The 19,248-nt window shown below is 36.3% G+C and overlaps 2 protein-coding genes across 11 annotated transcripts; both read left to right on the forward strand.

Moving 5' to 3' along the window:
- The first annotated feature begins 549 nt into the window (after nucleotides 1-549).
- LOC107613292 (tubulin-folding cofactor E) lies at nucleotides 550-19,153 on the forward strand. 10 transcript variants are annotated; one of them, XR_015896356.1, is made up of 17 exons: nucleotides 556-823; nucleotides 2,358-2,698; nucleotides 2,970-3,140; nucleotides 3,429-3,475; nucleotides 4,217-4,363; nucleotides 4,459-4,533; nucleotides 5,189-5,298; nucleotides 5,676-5,800; nucleotides 5,890-5,951; nucleotides 6,832-6,939; nucleotides 7,017-7,051; nucleotides 7,226-7,288; nucleotides 7,448-7,539; nucleotides 7,657-7,733; nucleotides 7,817-7,894; nucleotides 8,089-8,463; nucleotides 16,954-19,153. XR_015896356.1 is itself a non-coding variant. In XM_016315229.3 (16 exons), exons 2-16 carry the CDS (start codon nucleotides 2,389-2,391, stop codon nucleotides 8,185-8,187), a joined length of 1,599 nt encoding a protein of 532 aa, XP_016170715.1. In that variant the 5' UTR covers nucleotides 550-823; nucleotides 2,358-2,388; the 3' UTR covers nucleotides 8,188-8,707. The 10 variants fall into 10 exon arrangements, 9 of the variants coding, with proteins under 9 accessions (XP_016170715.1, XP_020965488.1, XP_088352886.1 ...); XM_016315229.3 differs by lacking the exon at nucleotides 16,954-19,153 and having other exon boundaries at nucleotides 550-823; nucleotides 8,089-8,707; XM_021109829.2 differs by lacking the exon at nucleotides 16,954-19,153 and having other exon boundaries at nucleotides 2,967-3,140; nucleotides 8,089-8,707.
- Nucleotides 16,046-19,153, forward strand: LOC107611573 (pentatricopeptide repeat-containing protein At1g73710). The gene is given in 2 exon segments (XM_088496755.1): nucleotides 16,046-16,364; nucleotides 16,367-19,153. Coding segments are annotated over 2 exon segments (2,814 nt in total). The 5' UTR covers nucleotides 16,046-16,138; the 3' UTR covers nucleotides 18,955-19,153.
- Nucleotides 19,154-19,248: the final 95 nt, after the last annotated feature.

The raw sequence follows: 19,248 nt of genomic DNA on the forward strand, positions 1-19,248 counted from the left end.
AAAATTATACAAATGAAATCAAAATTATAAATACTAGTAGAAATGGTCAACATTTTTATGAATTTGCAAATTATACAAATTATAAACTTATTCGAAGTAAAATATGAAGAGTAAAATTTTGCAAATTATACAAATTATAAACTTATTCAAAGTAAAATATGAAGAGTAAAATTGGTATCAGAGCCAAGTTAACGATTAAGGGTAACACTTTCTCTTTAAGCAACACTTTTAGTGATACGCTTTTTAACCAAATAAAAACAAAAATCTGTAAATCTGTACCAAAATGCATCTGTACACTAGATGGACCCTAATAAAAATTTGAATATAATAAATAATTAAATAAAAGATATGTTTATAATAAATAAATAATTTTAAAATATATTTACTTTTTTATAAAAAATTTAGCTATTTTTTTAAATAATTTTAGTGATAAAAGTTTTTTCTTAATAATTAAGAAAATTAAAAACTCAGGTGCATTTAATTGTTGTGAAATTGATAAATAATAATTTAATTAAATCTGTTAAATAATTCATAATTCTCCACTATCAAGAAAACAAAAATTGAAAAGAATCCAATTTCCCAGCCCATAACCGTCGGGTTTTCCTCGTCAACTCATCTCCGATTCTCTGTCCTTCGTACCTCACTCCCCGCGCCGGTCAGCCAACGGAGGTCGCCTCTCCTTCCTCCGAGCCGCCAGTCTCCGCTCTCCTTCTTCCGTCTTGGCTCCTCCGTGCCGTGTGTCTCGTCGTCCACTGCGCGTGGCTATGCTGAAGCTCCGAACTCCGAAACTGCTCCGTCCCTGACTCAGCTTCTGCTTCTGTAGGTGAGTTTTGTTTCATTTTTTTAAGTTATTCTTCGATCTCTATTAATTTTTTATGCTTAGTATCTTCAGTTTTAATGTAGCTTTAGATAAATTGATGCTAATAGGTTTAGATAAATTGATGATTACTTGTACTGATTAGATAATAGGTTCTGTGACTGTGAATCTGTTCAGATAAGAACGCCCGATTACTGCCTATAATGTAGCTGCTTATTGTCATACTGGAATTGATGGTTATCTATTACTTGGTGAGATTGCTGTAAGCATTTAAATCCATGGAGATATACACGTCCCATGCTTTTTGTGATTATCCAAAAGACTGCTTTGATGTATAATAGGAAAGGTAAACATTCCACTGATCTGTCCTCAAGATCTTGCTGGACACACACCCGATGCTAAGATCTGATGACTATATCAGAATATATATTTCATTTTATACCTCCCATTTCATGCTTTAGAAGCTATGAATGGATTTTATCTCATGGGTGCTTTTGCTGTGTTTTTACCAGTTCTGACTACATAATTTGCATGATAATAGTTATTGCTACTCTTTTTTTATTTTATTTTTGATTTGAGGCTGAGTCAACCGGTTCAACTAGTGACTCATCGGTTGAAACAATGACCCACTGACCCAGTACTATGATTGGTTTAATTATCGGTTCGGTCCTGATAACGATGGATACAATAGATAGTTATAACTCCGTCCCCTTCCTTTTTTTTTAATTACCAAAAATACCCTTCTCCATCGCCACCCTCACCATCACCTTCACCGGCCATTGCTACCATACTCAACCACTCTAAGAAGGTTTCCCCGCAAAGGTAACACTCCCTCACTCCCCTCTCAAAGTTAATTGTGAAAACCTAACAAACACTGCTGCTTGTGTTGTTCTTCCTTTGATTTTGAACGCTTCTGATGTGGGTTTTTGTTGAGTTCCCTATTCTAGCTGTAGAAGCCTGGAAGGGGGTTACTCTATGCTAGCATTGCAGCGTCCTCTTCTATTCTAACATAATCTAATCCTATATTTGGATATTCCAACTTTGAAATTTCAATTCAAAACGAGATTTGAGTTCTGGGGTGTGATCAGATTGCTTGAAAAATAGATATGATATGATTTTATTCTGTTGGAATTCTAACTGATTGCCATTTCCTTAGTCTTGATTTGAGCTACACTAGTCAATAGGTTATTAAATTTAGAATGCCTAAGTAGAGGTGGCTGAGAGAGGGGGGACTTCAATTCAATCTATGGAATATAGGTGAGTAGGTTGGGATAGCTTCAGCCACTCCTTTAATTAGAACTTCCTTCACTTCTTTTGGTACTTCTCATGAGATTTATGTATGGCTTTTTTTTGTGATAAGTTACTGGTAATATTGTATTCAGTGTTAGAATAATTGATTGTGTTGTAGGTTATATTGTCATACTATTGGCTTACAACATTCCAGAAGATGTTCCTTTTGTCTTGCTATTTTAACTTGATTGCTTATTAAATAACACTAGCTTGTTCACTGATTCATCTCATTGACTTGTTAAATTTTCAGTAGAGGAATTCTCGCCCAGCTTTAACAAAAGATGCAGGACTCCCCTGACTCAAGTCATGGATTCAGGGTGTGCCAACGAGTACATTCATCGGGTGATTCAAGGAGAATTGGTACAGTTAATTATGTGGGGCCTGTAGAAGGCTATTCAGGCACGTGGGTTGGAGTTGACTGGGATAACGGAGAAGGCAAACATGATGGATCCATCAATGGTGTCCGATACTTTCATGCAAAGTCTGAAAGATCGGGGTCATTGGTTCGTGCTCCGAATTTGAGCCAAGGGATTTCATTGCTTGAGGCTCTTGAAAAAAGATACCGAAGTAAATCAACTAATGATGAAGAGGGTATGCCTTTTGCTAATATTAAGTTTTGTTAACATATCCATGCTCTGGTTTCCTAGAGTAGTATGGAATAAAAATGCAATGCTAGTGGTATGATATGAAGCCTTGGGTGAGAAATAATAAGGCATATATTATTCTTTTCAAACTTCTTTTCATTCTAGAATTATTTGCTGACAAATGACAGTTTAATATTTCTTCTGTATATAGTTTCTCACATGTGATTCCCACCAAACATAAAATACTACGTGATAGTACTCGCCCCTTTTTTTAGCAGATGAAATGTATGTCCTTTCAACTAGCAACAATCGAGTATCTGTTCAACTTGTGGGTAAAGATAAAATTCAAGATAAACTAAGTCGATTTGAGGAGTTAACCAATGCATCATTGGCATATATGGGTGTTAGTTTCCCTGGAATTCCATACCAGATTAATACTACAGTCCCAAGTAAGCTTGACTCTGGAACACTTCTGTTTCATTTCTCATATAAAAAATGAATGAAACATAACCCAATCCATTTTAGAAGTATTCTTTCTTTTTTTTTTCACTATTTTCTTTTTTCATGATAAAATTGTAGTAGTGGTGAATTAGTTGCTTTTGCCTGAAGTTCTTATTATCTGCTTCTACCTTAAGTTATGACTAGAAACTGCATTTTATCATATAAAGAAGTCCAAAATATCAAACTGCAATATTGATGTGAGGAAACTCTTTTTCTCCCCATTTTTTCCCCAATAGATATGAAAGAACTTGACCTGACTGGGAACCTGCTTTCCGATTGGAAGGTACGTAACCTGGTTTTTTTCCACAATTGTATCTTGACTAAGGCTGTAGCATTGAGTCTGCTAATTTTTAACACACCATTCATATCTTACCCAGAGCTTTTATTAATGAAAATTACACATGGTCTTTTGCTGGTATTTGGTAAACTCAAATATATTTAGTCTGATTCTTGTGTTAAGAAATTTTCTTTATGTTTAAATATTCAGATTGTGGTTAGAAGGTTTGTGACATATGTTATTTTCTTACCACCACCTCAATTTCTATACTATTAACAGCTCTTAAATGGTGTAATTGTTGCCTTGAGTTGTAAACTTATGACCTCATGCAAACTGCCCAAGTTCCTCACACTAATGGAACTAATTAATGGCTGGTCCTACTATTTGTTTTTATAGTTATTTTCTTTTCATTTCTCACATTTCATGTTTTGCCTTTTGAGGATCTTGTTGAAAAAAAGATTTAAAACTGTAAAAACATTAAAATCCTGTTCCTTGCTTCCTTTTCTAGTTTCAGTATTTCTTTCACTTTCAGAAAAATAATAAATGGAAACCAAAACAAGCAAGCCCAACTTCCTCTCTTATTGGCTTAGTTTTCCCTCTATTCATCTCTTAGAGAGCTCATTAGTAAGTGATTCATGTCATTAGTAAGTGATTATATATAAATTTCTTTCTGCTTATTTTGTATAGCGAAATATATTGATTGACAACAATTATTATTCAGTATCTTTTTTATTTATGTTTTTGCAGGATGTTGGCAAAATTTGTGGTCAGTTACCTGCTTTGCAGGCTCTCAACTTATCTAACAACTTAATGTCACCATATAAATCAGAACTTCCACCACTGGAAAGCATCCGCATTCTAGTTTTAAATAATACTGGTGCAGATTGGGAGCAGGTTCCTTTCTATATCTTTCCCCAACATATATCTGCTGCTTAAATTCCCATCATGTTAGTTAGGAGCCACTAAATGTTTCCTGTTTAACTGGGCAGGTTGAATTGCTTAGACAATCATTGACAGCTATTGAAGAGCTACATCTTATCGGAAACAATATAAGCAGAGTACTGGTACATTTTGTTTTTGGTTCATTATTCTTGTTAAATATCTTAACGGCTGTACACTTAGATATCCTTTTATGAGTACCCATTTCTAAACTATGGAGAGCAGTTTAATAAACATTAGAAATTGAACCATTTCGATCACACTGCAAGATTTCTCTAAATCATAGTCTCAGAATGGAAGCCCGTTAAAGGAGGGAATAGCATTGTTGATATATTCTTTCTTTAGCATTTTGTCAGCCTTTATTGCTCATCTCCTCAAAGGTTTGTCGTTTTACATGTAGTGGGGCAGTAAGTTTTTTATTATCATCATCATAAATCTGATTAAGGCAAGCTAATAATCATGTTTCCCATCTGGTGAACAGTTAATTATGACAATTGCAACAAAAATACTGCGATAGCAATTATAGTCATATTTGAGAATGTGGATGAATGTAGATTCTATTATCAAGCTTACTCCCTTGGATCTGCTATGTAATTTATTTATTTTATAGTTGATACTTAATTGATGTTGAAGTGTATTAATTTTAATTGTTTTTGGATGGAAATAATAAGCGTAATTTGGTTTTTACTTTAATGTTTAATCTTATATTGCTCTATGTTATTCTTTTTGTCATTTGTATGAAGTACACAAAATTTTAAAGCCTTCTATCTTTTTTTTCAGCCTATGTCATCCTCCTTTGTTCAAGGATTTAATTCTTTGCGTCTATTGAATTTGGATGATAATTGTATAGCTGAATGGGATGAAGTCATGAAGCTTTCTCAACTAAGATGGTTGGTTATGGCAAAATGTTTTCAATTCTATAATACATTCTTAACTCCAGGTTGGACTGATACCATTTTAACCACATTTGACTTTAGTAACCATTTATTTATTCATCTAACCACTTAATATTTAAGCTAACTACTTATTTTAAATGCTTAGCACCAGAGTGAAATTGTATGATTAAAGTGAAATGTGGTTAAAGTCATAGGTTGTATCTGTATTACTGGAAGTACAGATAGATTGTATCTTAGACCTGGCAACAAGTATTTACATCCTTTGTGATTTATGTATTCTCTTCACTAAGCACTACCTCTACTTCTGAGTAGATTTGGTTTTAAGTCTCTTACTGTTCTAAATTTTCATGGTTTGTTATGTTTTGTTTCAGTTTGGAACAGCTTTATTTGAACAAGAATTGTTTGAATTCTATCTTATATCCTGATAATGGCCAGCAGGATGAATTGGAAGCCACAAGCTATAAGCCCTTTCAAAATTTGCACTGCCTTCTATTAGGTAGTATTTCTCTTGATGATGCTCATCATCCTGCACGAAATACATATTGTGGACATCTATTGACTTTAAATCTCTGATTCTTCGATCAGGTGATAACGACATCGGTGATCTGGTCTCTGTTGACTCATTAAACTTGTTCCCTAACTTGGTGGTAAGCTTTATACTCATATACTGTGAAGTTTTATATACCTTGCATAGTGTACTTCTTAGTTATGCATGGCATGGCATGGCTGCTGTGCTGTATCTATGACAATGAGTTGGGGCCCATTGACTGTTATATCAAATAATTTGTTAGAAATGATGAATTGGGGATGCAATATTTTAAATTATTTTGTAGCTATAATTATTCTGAGTATTTTTGAGCATGTCTTTCATGTCTGATTGAGTTATCGTGTCTCTTGCTTCTTGTAAACACATTTTTTTTGGGTGTATATTCCTCTGGAACTGCTTTCTTTACATCACATGGATGGAGTCGGATTATGAATTCATAATTTACCATAACACCAAGACTCACCCTTGAGGCTGAAATTTATTTATAAACAAAAAATGGAAACTAGGAAAGACAGCGACATAAATTAAAGCTTGCTCTTCTTGAAGCTTATCCAACATTCCAAAGCCGAGCAAGTTTGAAGAACCCCCCCCCCCTTTCCCGGAAAAGAAAACAGAGACACACACACTAAAAAAAAAAAAGTAATTTTAAAACAGACAGTTGCAATGATCTATCCTTAACTACACTCTATTTCTCAGTAATGAATCATTTTATTTTTAATTCTTTATCTGTCTATTATCCTTGCAAGTTTACATTGAGAAAGTAACTAATCTGTCTTGTAAAACTATTCTTTCCTTTTCACTGCAGAGACTATTCTTTCCTCTGTTACACTTTTTCTTACACCTCTCTCCGACCTTTTACTTGCTTGATTTTCTAGAGTAGTTTGTTACATATGAGAATGTTCTATTCTAATTGTTTGTTACATATGAGAATGTTCTATTCTAATTATTTATTTTCATTTTTATTTTAATCAACATCAAAGGAAACTAGGCTTTCTGAGAACCCAATAGCTGATTCTACAAGTGGTGGAGTTCCAAGATTTGTTTTGATTGCTCGTTTAGCCAAAATCAAGGTGTTTAATGGAAGTGAGGTAAGTGATGGATGATCGCTCCTAATCTTTAATACCTTAATGTATCAGATATGTATTCATATCTAATTACCTTCCAGGTTACACCTCGTGAAAGGAAGGACTCTGAGATTAGGTGATTATTCTCTAATTACCTTTCTGATATTTCTAATATTTACACGTGTTTTTGCAAATGTGCTTACCTTTAGTTTCTGAATTCAATTAAAGGATCACGTCTCATCGTGCTTTGAATGTAAAATGGCATCCTCTTTTTTATCTTTTTGAAAACTTTTTAACAGTTATCATGCAGGTATGTTCGACTTGTGATCTCGAGGTTGCATGCTAATGCTGAAGAAATCAAACAGCATCCCAGGTATAAAATTAATTGAGTAGTTTTTGGGAAGGTTTGGTCCAGCATTCTTATTGAGTAGTACTTGATAAAATTAATTGAATAAGAGAATTATTCAGCATATTCACACGTGTTGTATATTGATCAATAATTTTGTGAATGTTCTGATGTACTTCATTACAGGTTTTCTGAGCTTAAGAGTTTGTATGGAATTGAGGATGAAAGACCATCAACTGGAGCTTCAGGCCCACAAACAATAGGCTCAGGGTTCTTGTGTATGAACCTATGGACGAATCTGTGCATTCAATCCTTTTTTTTTTTTTAAATAAATAAATAAATTAAAAAATTCCAAACTTGCAATATCTTTATTAACTTGATATAGGGATATGCAGCTATCACTTTGAAGTGTGTTGGAGCATCCATGGGTGAGAAGCAACCATTGACAAAGAAGCTGCCAGCAACAGCTACGGTTGAAAATCTATTCTTTTATTAATGTACTGTTCACCCTGTTTAGACCTAACACAGTTTTTCTAATTAACTTGTTTTTCTCAGGTTGGTAAGCTGAAATTTCTCTGTGAGAGCTTTTTTAAGCTGAAGTCATTGAAGCTAAAGTTATTTCTTCAAGAAGAGGTTTGTTTTCATTAAAAAAAAAATAGCATTTGTTGTTCAAATCACGATTGCCTGATTCAGTTACCCTCGACTTAATCTTGAAAAATCATTTCATTTTCCCTTGATCGACGGCGACGCAAAGCTTTTCAAACTGATATGCTGGAAAAGTAGAATATAGTTTATATTGATGTAGTGCCGTGTCTTTGAATTTGCAGGGCTGTCCATTACCTGTGCTGCTCGACAACGACACATCATCTCTTATGGATCTTGGAATTGGCAATGAATCAATTATCCTTGTAGACGAAGAAAGTTGATAGAAAGATCAGAAATTGAAGAGCTTCTCTTGAGTGTGGTTACAAGCCAACATAAGTTGAAATCTTGTGTTTCTTTGAGGCACTGCTGAATTGGATGCTCTTTCCCGCTCATGCCACAAATATTTTCTGTATCCCCAGTTCCATTGCAGACAGATTTGGATCTTGCACGCCAAGAAAGAAGAATGGCATTATTTGGAAAATGAGCTCAAATTTTTTACAAATGTGTTTAGGAAACATTTATGTTTGCAATGCAGATTCGGATTAGTCCCTCAAAAAGTATTGTTATCTCTGTTTAGTCCTTGCATTAGTTGGCATGGAATATAGGATAAATAGAAGGGTTAAATGGAAAATTTGTGATATTTTAAGGGATAGAAAAGAGTTTAGTTTTGATATATTAATAGTGTAAAATATTTTATGTGATCATTTAATTAGATTTATACGTTTAGATAATCCTTTAAATATTAGTGGTGAATTTTTTTTTTTTTTGATATGGCAATACAAGAGTGGTTGTTTATGTAAATCTTTTACTCTGACAATTTATAACAATTAAATTAAAAAATGATAAAATTTCCAAGTATTCAGCAAAAAAAAAAGGATATTATTTTATTAAAATGTTTTATTTATACAAAATGTTATGTGCACTCTAAAAATTAACTTTGGGTAAAATATTAAATTGATCATCTATATTTAGGTATAATATTCTGTTTTGGTCTTTAATGTGCACTCTAAAGTTTCATTTAGTTTTAATATAGTCTCACCGTGAAATCAAAATTAAATAATTAAGAGAATGTTTTACATGACAGTTGTTCATACATTGGCCCAACACTAAGGCCCAGGTCCAAATACACCAAAAGGCCCAATCCAAAGATTAGCCTTCGTTATTCACCGACCTCTTTAGAAGAGGTCGGACTCAACACAGACTTCTTTCCAAAGAAGTCGGGCTCAAGAGATAGCTGGCAGATAACACTTATTCAAATAAGTAACTGCCCCTAAAATCTCTCAACCCACTTCTAGAAGCCATATCCCAACAATTCCTAGATAAAAGGGACGGTTACCCACCTAAAAAGGTGGCACTACTCCAACGGTGGTTATTGGATCACCACTATAAATACCCTGACACTCCTCAGGTATCGCTAAGTTCCAATACATTCTAAACCTGCTTAACCCCATGCTGACTTAGGCATCGGAGTGTCTTTGCAGGTACCACCCCCATCTCTTGGAACACACAACTCGGAGGCGGCTCCCAGACGTAAACCAAGTCGGAGACCACACTCCTCCAGCGCTTGGGCCTCAAACAAGCCCAACCACCATCCGGTTCTAGGTAAGCCCCGGAACATTGGCGTCGTTGCCGGGGACCTGGAGCTCAACTCTTGATAATGACGGATGATCAACAACATAGTCAGACAACCCCTCGACATGAATAAGATGCAAGCATGTTAAAAAGAAGCTGGAATACAGTTTCTATGGATGCCAAAAATCCTGTAAAAACTTCTCCCAATGGGCAGAGGATATCAAATAGGGATGATGATTCTACTTCTACAGTTAAATTGGATTAAACAAAAGAGAAGAAAGTATCGTCCCAAGGCCATTGTAGAAAGCAAACCAAGACGAACTTGAAAGCCAATTGAATAAAAGAATTTTCAATTGGCTTAAAATCAATTGGCGAAAGAAGTTACGTGAAAAAAAAGACGAACTCGAAAGCCAATTGAATAAAAGAATTTTCAATTCAGAAAATTCAATTGGCAAAAGAAGTTACGTGAAAAAAAAAGACTAACTCGAAAGCCAATTGAATAAAAGAATTTTCAATTCAGAAAATTCAATTGGCAAAAGAAGTTACGTGAAAAAAAATGAACTCGAAAGCCAATTGAATAAAAGAATTTTCAATTCAAAAAATTCAATTGGCAAAAGAAGTTACGTGAAAAAAAAAGAAAAGACGAACTCGAAAGCCAATTGAATAAAAGAATTTTCAATTCAGAAAATTCAATTGGCGAAAGAAGTTACGTGAAGAAGAAATAAAAAAAAAAAAGAGGAAAAGGGAACGTGACTAATCCCAACCTCTTCGTGAAATAGAATGGACAATGACATCTGTGCCAACTTACAATCTCGGAAAAATCCATGATACCCACTCATGAAATGGAACAGTTGCATGTTCCAAATACATAGCATCAGCCAATTTGAATGCAACCCAATCCGACAACGGAGTGATGAATCCAGTTTTTTCTTCAGTGGATTCACATGTCAATTACAACAGTGAATAATACAAAGAATTCTCATGGTACATCTTTCGTTGGTTGCTCACAAATTACATCACTGCCAATGAATATGGAAAGAAATATTCCTGTGGTAGAATTTGATGTTGTTCGCACACCAATAAAGATGGATGTCTTCCAGGAAGAAAACTGGAATCCGATCCAAAGAAAAAGAAAGACAGGGTGACAAAGGCCCCGTCTTCATTGGAGGGAATGATGGTCAGACTTTTCTTCAAAGGTCGGATGAGCCGGGAGCTCACAAAGAAAATCCGACCTCTTTTAGAGCTCATGAAGAAAAGTCCGACCTCTTTTAAAGGTCAGACTTTACAACAAGGTCGGATGAGCTGGGAGCTCACAAAGAAAATCCGACCTCTTTTAGAGCTCATGAAGAAAAGTCCGACCTCTTTTAAAGGTCAGACTTTACAACAAGGTCGGATGAGCTGGAGCTCACAAAGAAAATCCGACCTCTTTTAGAGCTCATGAAGAAAAGTCCGACCTCTTTTAAAGGTCAGACTTTACAACAAGGTCGGATGAGCTGGAGCTTACAAAGAAAATCTGACCTCTTGCAAAGTTCACGAAAAAAGTCCGACCTCTTTTAAAGGTTAGACTCTACAATGAGGTCTAAAACCTCATTGCTCAAGAAGAATCCGACCTCTTTAGAGCCGACAAGAAAAAAATCCGACCTCTTTTTGGAGTCCGTAAAAAATCCGACCTCTTTCGCGATCAACTCTACAATGAGGTCAAAAAACCTTGAAGAACACCAGAAAGAGATTCTGACTTCTTTTAAAGATCGGAGTCTACAATGAGGTCGAAAACCTCCAAGCTTAGAAAGAAAGTCCGACCTATTTCCAAGCTTAGAAAGAAAAATCCGACCTCTTCTAAGGATCCAAGCTTATGAAGATAATTTGACCTCTTCTGAGGATTCAAGTCTACAAATAAAAATCCGACTTCTTTTAGAGCTTATAAAGAAAAGTCCGACCTCTTTTAAAGGTCTGACTTTACAACAAGGTCGGATAGGCTTAGAGCTTACAAAGAAAAGTCCAACCTCTTTCTTGAGGTACGACTTCGAGAACCAGATCCCAAGCATAAATGGCCATGAGAAGGTCATACGAAGAAATTTCTCAACCGACAACCTCGTCTTGATCCAAAATGACATCGGACCAAAATCAGACGAAAAATGAAAAGATCCCAACAAAGTCACTTAAGACTTGAAAAAGAACTACTACAACATACTCGACTTACTCGAAAACAATCTACCTAGATTGTGCCATATCTACAACAAAAGGGATACTACAGCTAGAAAGCGCACCTTACTTCCTAATGCACACTTTTTCTGACTTGAAGTGACGAGATCCAAAGTGGTGTAAGAAGTTATAAATGCAAATCGTGGTCCGACCTCATTAAGCCACTTGTACTAAATCAAGCTGGCAAAGGGCAAACCTAAAACGAATTGCACAAATAACTTAAGGACAGCGTGATCATAATCAAACATCAACACGAAGAGGATGTAAACCTGACCTCACAACAATTTGTTTAAAACAAATTGAAAAAGGGTGGTGATTTATAAGAATGCCTCCTCAAGCCAAGAGATAAGTATCCGACTTTACTAGGTTGACACAACAAGTATAAAACAAGTTATCCGACCTCCCAGAAAGAGAGTCCAAAATAACTTGTAAAAGTCACATAGCAACAAATAGTAAGATTCAAGAATGGCATGACTGAATACTCGAGTCTGACTTTATGAAGCTCAACCTCGAGTAGGGGCACTGGCTTATTATGAGAGCCAAGTCCAAAATTATTAACCAAAGACAACATTCTACAATGATGCTAGAGCACGAAAGAAGAACGCGACCCCCTTCCGGAAACCTGAGAGCAAACTCAGATAAGGAAAGAGCTCTTGAGACAAAGGATGGCCACGAGATTCGCCGCAAAAGACCTCATCTTGATAAGAAAAAATATCAGGCTACTGAGTTCGGACGAATGAAAGCTGACAACAAAAAGGATAGGACCCTACAAGATTACTGAGATCTTAGGAAAATGTTCTTATAAGGTGACCGACTTAAACAGCACCGAGCTACCAAGGTCGTGGCATGCTTGTAACATGAAAAGATACTATAGCTAAAAGCGAACTCTACTCCCTGATGTACTCTTTTTCCAACTTCATGATTTTTCCCAAAAATTAAAGGGTTTTTTCTGAAGAAGGGTTTTTAACGAGGCATCATAGTGGAGGCTAAGGGGGGAATAGATCATTAAACCCTTAGTAGCCGTAAAAGTACCTCCCCAAATAAATAAAGGTCTTTTTTATAATATCTCTTATAAATTCCTTCTCGTTTTTCTTTCTTTCTACGAAACGCGCCGACTTAAGCTCGACAAAGCGTGAAAATCCCATGAACCGACTTAGATGGTCGTCAGGATAAAACGACGAGATACAAGTCGGTGTAAAGAGGTTATAAAAGTCGATCGTAATAAACTCGGAAATTATCTGACTTACCAGTCGGAAAAACCGAGAAACAAGAAAACGCATCGCAAAAGTAACCTAAATCATAAGAGCTCAATAAATCAAAAATTGAGTATAAGGAATACCAAAAAGAGATCAGGAAACCTACTGAAAGCATTAAGGCAAAAGGCTGTCCCGAGTTGTTATGGAAAACTTAAAGAAAGGGACAGTCAGCCAAGAAAAAGGTTTTTCAAAACAAAGATCAAAAAGGTTTTTTCTAAGATTGAAATCTTAGAAAAGGGCTACTACAAAGTGTCTAACTTCAAGGGTGAAAAACTGCCAAGGTCGCGACACACCTCCAATATAAGGAGATACCACAATTTCTTATGGAAATTGATTTTCTACAATTAACACACACCAATCGAAGCTCGATAAACCGCAAAAATCACAGGCCGATCATATAGAAATCACCTGGATGAAGCGACGAGGAACCAATTGGTGGAAAAAAGTTACATATGCGAATTGGAAAGAAAACATCTCAAAACAGCTCGAGCCAAACGGGTTGAAAAAGTTGTGTTTAGAACAAGTCGCACAAGTAACTTAACTAAATATGCCCCTCGAGGCATGAATACGATTTAACAACTCGATCCACACGAATGAATCGTACAAAATCTCAAGCCCACGATCTCATCTCTACAAGTTCTAAAAATAAACGACCTAATCATATAAAATGGAACAATTTCACAAAAACAAGTTGTTCAAAGAAAACTTGTTCTAGCATTCACAACAACATAAGGACAACTCGGATTAAACGAGTTGAGTCAGTCAACCATATTCTCTACGAAATTGCATTAAGCACAAGTCGTGTCTATCTAAAAGCAAAGCTTTAAAAGTGATTTGTATCAAAACAAATCATTAAAGCAAAGCATTAAAAAGTGATTTATATCAAAATGAATCACTTCAACCAAATGACTCGTATAGAAATGAGTTAAAAAGGAAGGATTGTAAACGTTTTTTCGAAACGTAAAAACTATCCTCCAAAACAACTTGGATAAAACAAGTTGTATCATACACAAGGATAATAACCTTGTAAAAACTAGAAAGGAGAGGGAATAAGCATATAATCCCTTCACCTAAGGCGCCAATTTATACTCGAGAAAAGCGCAAAAAATCACGAGCTGGCCTTTTCAATGGTCGCTCGGATAAAGCGACGATGTACAAATTGGTGTCCAATGGTTATAATACGACTTGATGATTTAAAACAACTCAAGCCCATGAGTTGAACAAAATCGAGTAAAAAATAACCATATGATCTAAGTAATTTGTATTAAAATAAATTGCGCAAAACAACTTGATATATAACGAGTTGTGCTTCAAAAAAGTGACTTGTATAAAAAACAAGTCATCTAGAAAACTCAGAATGAATGAGTTCAACAAAAAAAGGCTTCATTCGAAAATCCTTTCTGCTTGATTGCTCGAGTCCGACTTCATAAAGCTCGACCTCGAGCAGGGGCATAATGGATAAAGCAACGAAGTCCGATGGTTATAAAGATGATCTGATACTCTAAAAGGACTCAAAATAAACAATTTGTACTTGAAACAAGTTGTGAAGTCCTAAAAAACAGCTCGAATTTAAATGAGTTGTATGAAATTAGATCAAGAAATAGCCACGTTTTAATTAAACGATTTGAAATGAAACAAATCGTAAGACCTTAAAACTACTCGCATCGAACAAGCTAGATGAGGTTATACTAAAAAATAATTACGAGTTTTGAAATAAACGATTTGTATCAAAACAAGTCGTAAGAAATCAGAGTAAGTTTCAGAAAGGTGATTTGTATTAAAACAAGTCATGTATCCTCAAAACAACTCGAATTGAACGAGTTGTACGAAACTAGGACAAGAAATATTCTTTGGTTAAGTAAGATGTGCTAAAATCAATTATACAGAGCCTACAAGCCCGAGTTCAAATACTCGAATCCAACTCTTAAGAAAAAGAGATTGAACTCGAGTAGGGGCACTATTCATACACTGGCCCAACACTAAGGCCCAGGTCCAAATACACCAAAAGGCCCAATCCAAAGATTAGCCTTCGTTATTCACCGACCTCTTTAGAAGAGGTCGGACTCAACACAGACTTCTTTCCAAAGAAGTCGGGCTCAAGAGATAGCTGGCAGATAACACTTATTCAAATAAGTAACTGCCCCTAAAATCTCTCAACCCACTTCTAGAAGCCATATCCCAACAATTCCTAGATAAAAGGGACGGTTACCCACCTAAAAAGGTGGCACTACTCCAACGGTGGTTATTGGATCACCACTATAAATACCCTGACACTCCTCAGGTATCGCTAAGTTCCAATACATTCTAAACCTGCTTAATCCCATGCTGACTTAGGCATTGGAGTGTCTTTGCAGGTACCACCCCCATCTCTTGGAACACACAACTCGGAGGCGGCTCCCAGACGTAAACCAAGTCGGAGACCACACTCCTCCAGCGCTTGGGCCTCAAACAAGCCCAACCACCATCCGGTTCTAGGTAAGCCCCGGAACAACAGTAATACAAGATAAATGTCGATAATTTGGAGAAAAGGTACAAGTTCCAGATTAGGGTTGGCAATGGGTAGGGTAGGATAGGGTTATCCGCGAGTTGAAAATTTTATTAAAACTCTACCTATCTTACCCGCGGGTTGAGAATTTCTTAACCTTAACCCTACCCGCACCCTAAAGTTCTAAATTCTACCCTATTCTACCCGCAGAAATATCAAATTTCTTCAAAGTAAATATAAAATTCAATCATTTCGAATTTTATACATATTAATAACATAAAAAATAAAAAATTTCATACTTTAAATTACTAAATTAACTAACTAACTTAGTGGTTATTCACTTATTGTAAGTTATTATATAAGGGAGATTGTGGGTTCAACTCTCACAAAATTAACCGTGGATGTATCAATACATTTATTTATTATTCCCCCTACAATTTGAATGAAATATTTTCTAAAAAAATTGTTTTAATTATTGTCCCTCATAAAATGTGTCTGAAAAACTTTTAAAAATAAGAAAAGCATTCTATTTCTATCAAAAAATAAATTTTAATTTATTTCAAATTTAAATTCATAATTTGGCGAATTTCCGCACTGAAAAATCTTGCTTCTGTCGCTGTTTTCCCACCTTAAACCCTCACCAAGACGCCAACTACCTCCTCCTCCTCCTCCTTCTTCTTCTTTCTGAGTTCGTTATTACTTCAAAGAAAGCATAACATGTCATGTTCAGACATATTTTTTGTAAGTCCTCCTTCTTCATCTTCTTCAATTTCTTCAAACTTTGGTGCCACCGTTATCACAAAACCTCACTACTGGGGCCATTTGCCAACCCCCATCACAAAATCGCACTTTCCTCGCATTCATTGTCATTCAAAGACTCTATCTTTACCCACAAACTCCCCTTCTTCTTCGTCCCTAAAGGCTCGGAAGAGCAAGAAGAAGAAGGGGAACAGGGTAGGTGGGAGCGTGTTGTTAAGGTTTTTGAGTGGTTTAAGTCACAGAGAGGGTATGTTCCCAATGTGATTCACTATAATGTTGTGCTTAGAGTTCTTGGTAAGGCTCAGAGATGGGACCAATTGAGGCTTCTCTGGATCGAAATGGCGAAGAACAGGGTTTCGCCTACTAATAACACTTATAGCATGCTTGTTGATGTGTATGGAAAATCAGGTCTTGTTAGAGAAGCACTTCTGTGGATTAAGCATATGAGGTTGAGGGGTTTTTTTCCTGATGAGGTTACAATGAGTACGATTGTTAAGGTGTTGAAGGATGTGGGAGAGTTCGATAGGGCAGATAGGTTTTACAAGGATTGGTGTGATGGTAGGGTTGAGTTAGATGATCTTGATTTGGATTCTCTATCAGTTACTGCTACGAATGGTTCTAGATCGATGCCTATTAGTTTCAAGCATTTCCTTTCGACCGAGCTGTTTAAGACGGGTGGGAGAAACATTTTGAATTCATCAAACAAGGAGATTGGTCCCCAGAAACCCCGGTTGACTTCAACTTTCAATACCATGATAGATTTGTATGGCAAGGCCGGACGGCTAAAGGATGCTGCCGAAGTCTTTGCTGATATGTTAAAATCCGGAGTGGCAATGGATACAATCACTTTTAATACTATGATCTTTATCTGTGGAAATCATGGTAATTTGTTGGAAGCTGAATCTCTGCTTAATAAAATGGAAGAAAATGGTATATCCCCTGATACGAAAACTTACAATATCCTTCTGTCCTTATATGCTAATTCGGGGAATACGGATGCTGCTCTTTGTTGTTATAGAAGGATTAGAGATGTTGGGCTCTTCCCGGATGATGTAACTCACAGAGCTCTTCTTGGTGCGTTATGCTCAAAGAATATGGTTCAAGCTGTGGAAACTCTGATTGATGAAATGGAGAAATCTTCTGTTTCTGTCGATGAGAACTCTCTTCCTGGTATCATCGAGATGTATGTTAACGAAGGAGCCCTTGACAAAGCAAATGATATGCTTCAGAAATTTCTAATGAACGGTGTACCATCATCAAGTATATGTGCTGCAATTATGGATGCTTTTGCTGAAAAGGGACATTGGCTTGAAGCCGAGAATGTGTTTTATAGGGAAAGAGGTGTGCCAGGGCAGAGAAGGGATGTCATAGAATACAATATCTTGATCAAAGCGTATGGCAAAGGAAAACTTTACAACAAAGCTGTTTCTCTCTTCAGGGGAATGAAGAATCATGGGACTTGGCCTGATGGTTGCACTTATAATTCTCTCATTCAGATGTTATCCGGTGCTGATTTAGGCGATCAGGCAAGAGATCTCATGGTTGAAATGCAAGGGATGGCATTTAAGCCGCATTGTCAGACTTTTTCTGCTGTTATTGCATCCTATGCTCGTCTCAGTCAGCTTTCTGATGCTGTCAGTGTGTACCAGGAAATGCTACGAGCCGGAGTAAAACCAAACGAGGTTGTGTATGGATCTTTAATAAACGGATTTGCAGAATACAGTAGTCTTGAAGAGGCACTTTGGTATTTCAACATTATGGAAGAATCCGGATTATCTGCCAATTTAGTTGTGTTGACATCCTTGCTAAAGTCTTATTGTAAGGTTGGGAACTTGGAAGGAGTAAAAGCGATTTATGAACGGATGCAGAACTTGGAAGGTGGTCTTGATTTAGTTGCGTGCAATAGTATGATCAGTCTCTTTGCAGATCTCGGATTGGTATCCGAAGCCAAGATGGCTTTCAAGAATTTGAGAGAAAAGGGCTGGGCAGACGGGATTTCATATGTGACAATGATGTATCTTTATAAAGATATGGGAAGGATCGACGAGGCCATTGAGATTGCGGAGGAGATGAGGCTTTTAGGTTTACTGAGGGATTGTGTTTCATATAATAAGGTACTGGTTTGTTATACCACTCATGGACAGCTTTATGAGTGTGGTGAACTAATACATGAGATGATATCTAAGAAGCTTTTGCCAAATGATGGAACTTTTAAAGTGTTGTTCACTGTATTAAAGAAGGGAGGGTTTCCAATTGAAGCAGTTGTGCAGTTGGAGTCATCTCTGAAGGAGGGGAAGCCTTATGCGCGACAAGCTGCGATCGCTGCTTTGTATTCTTTAGTTGGTATGCACAATTTGGCGCTTAAATCCGTTCAGACATTCATAGAATCCGAGGTTGATCTTGACTCCTATGCATATAATGTGGCAATCTATGCATATGGTTCGGCTGGAGAAATCAACAAGGCCTTGAACACATACATGAAAATGCAGGATAAGCATTTGGAGCCGGACATTGTGACTCAGATTAATATGGTAGGTTGTTATGGAAAAGCCGGCATGGTTGAAGGCGTGAAACGGATATTTACCCAACTAAGAGGCGGAGAGATCGAGCCATGCAAGTCTTTGTTCAAGGCTATTATAGATGGTTACAGAGTTTGCAATAGAAAGGACCTGGCTGAGTTAGTTGGCCAAGAGATGAAAATCACATTCAACTTGGAAGAAAATAATGAAGTTGAGAGCAAAATTGAAAGTGAAAATGGAAGTGATTGTGATTGATTTTGATGAAAGCTTCTTTGAGGTCTGTTAAATCCACAGGTGGTTGTATATTTAGGGGAGACAAATTTATGTATGTACAATGTAAGTAGTGAAACACAAATGATTGGTAAGGAAAAGAAGAAAAAGAAAAAACCACATACACAAAACACAAAAACCTAGTGGTAATCACCACATAAATTACAAATATCATACTCTCAAACAAGTTACCTTTTCTGACCCACCAACAAAACTCCAGTATATATAAACTCATCAAAAGACTAACCGTGAACCGACAGCAATCACGGTCCGATTAAC

This window comes from Arachis ipaensis, chromosome B8, assembly GCF_059453495.1.
Source record: "Arachis ipaensis isolate K30076 ecotype BB chromosome B8, ASM5945349v1, whole genome shotgun sequence".
Taxonomy (NCBI): Eukaryota; Viridiplantae; Streptophyta; class Magnoliopsida; order Fabales; family Fabaceae; genus Arachis; species Arachis ipaensis.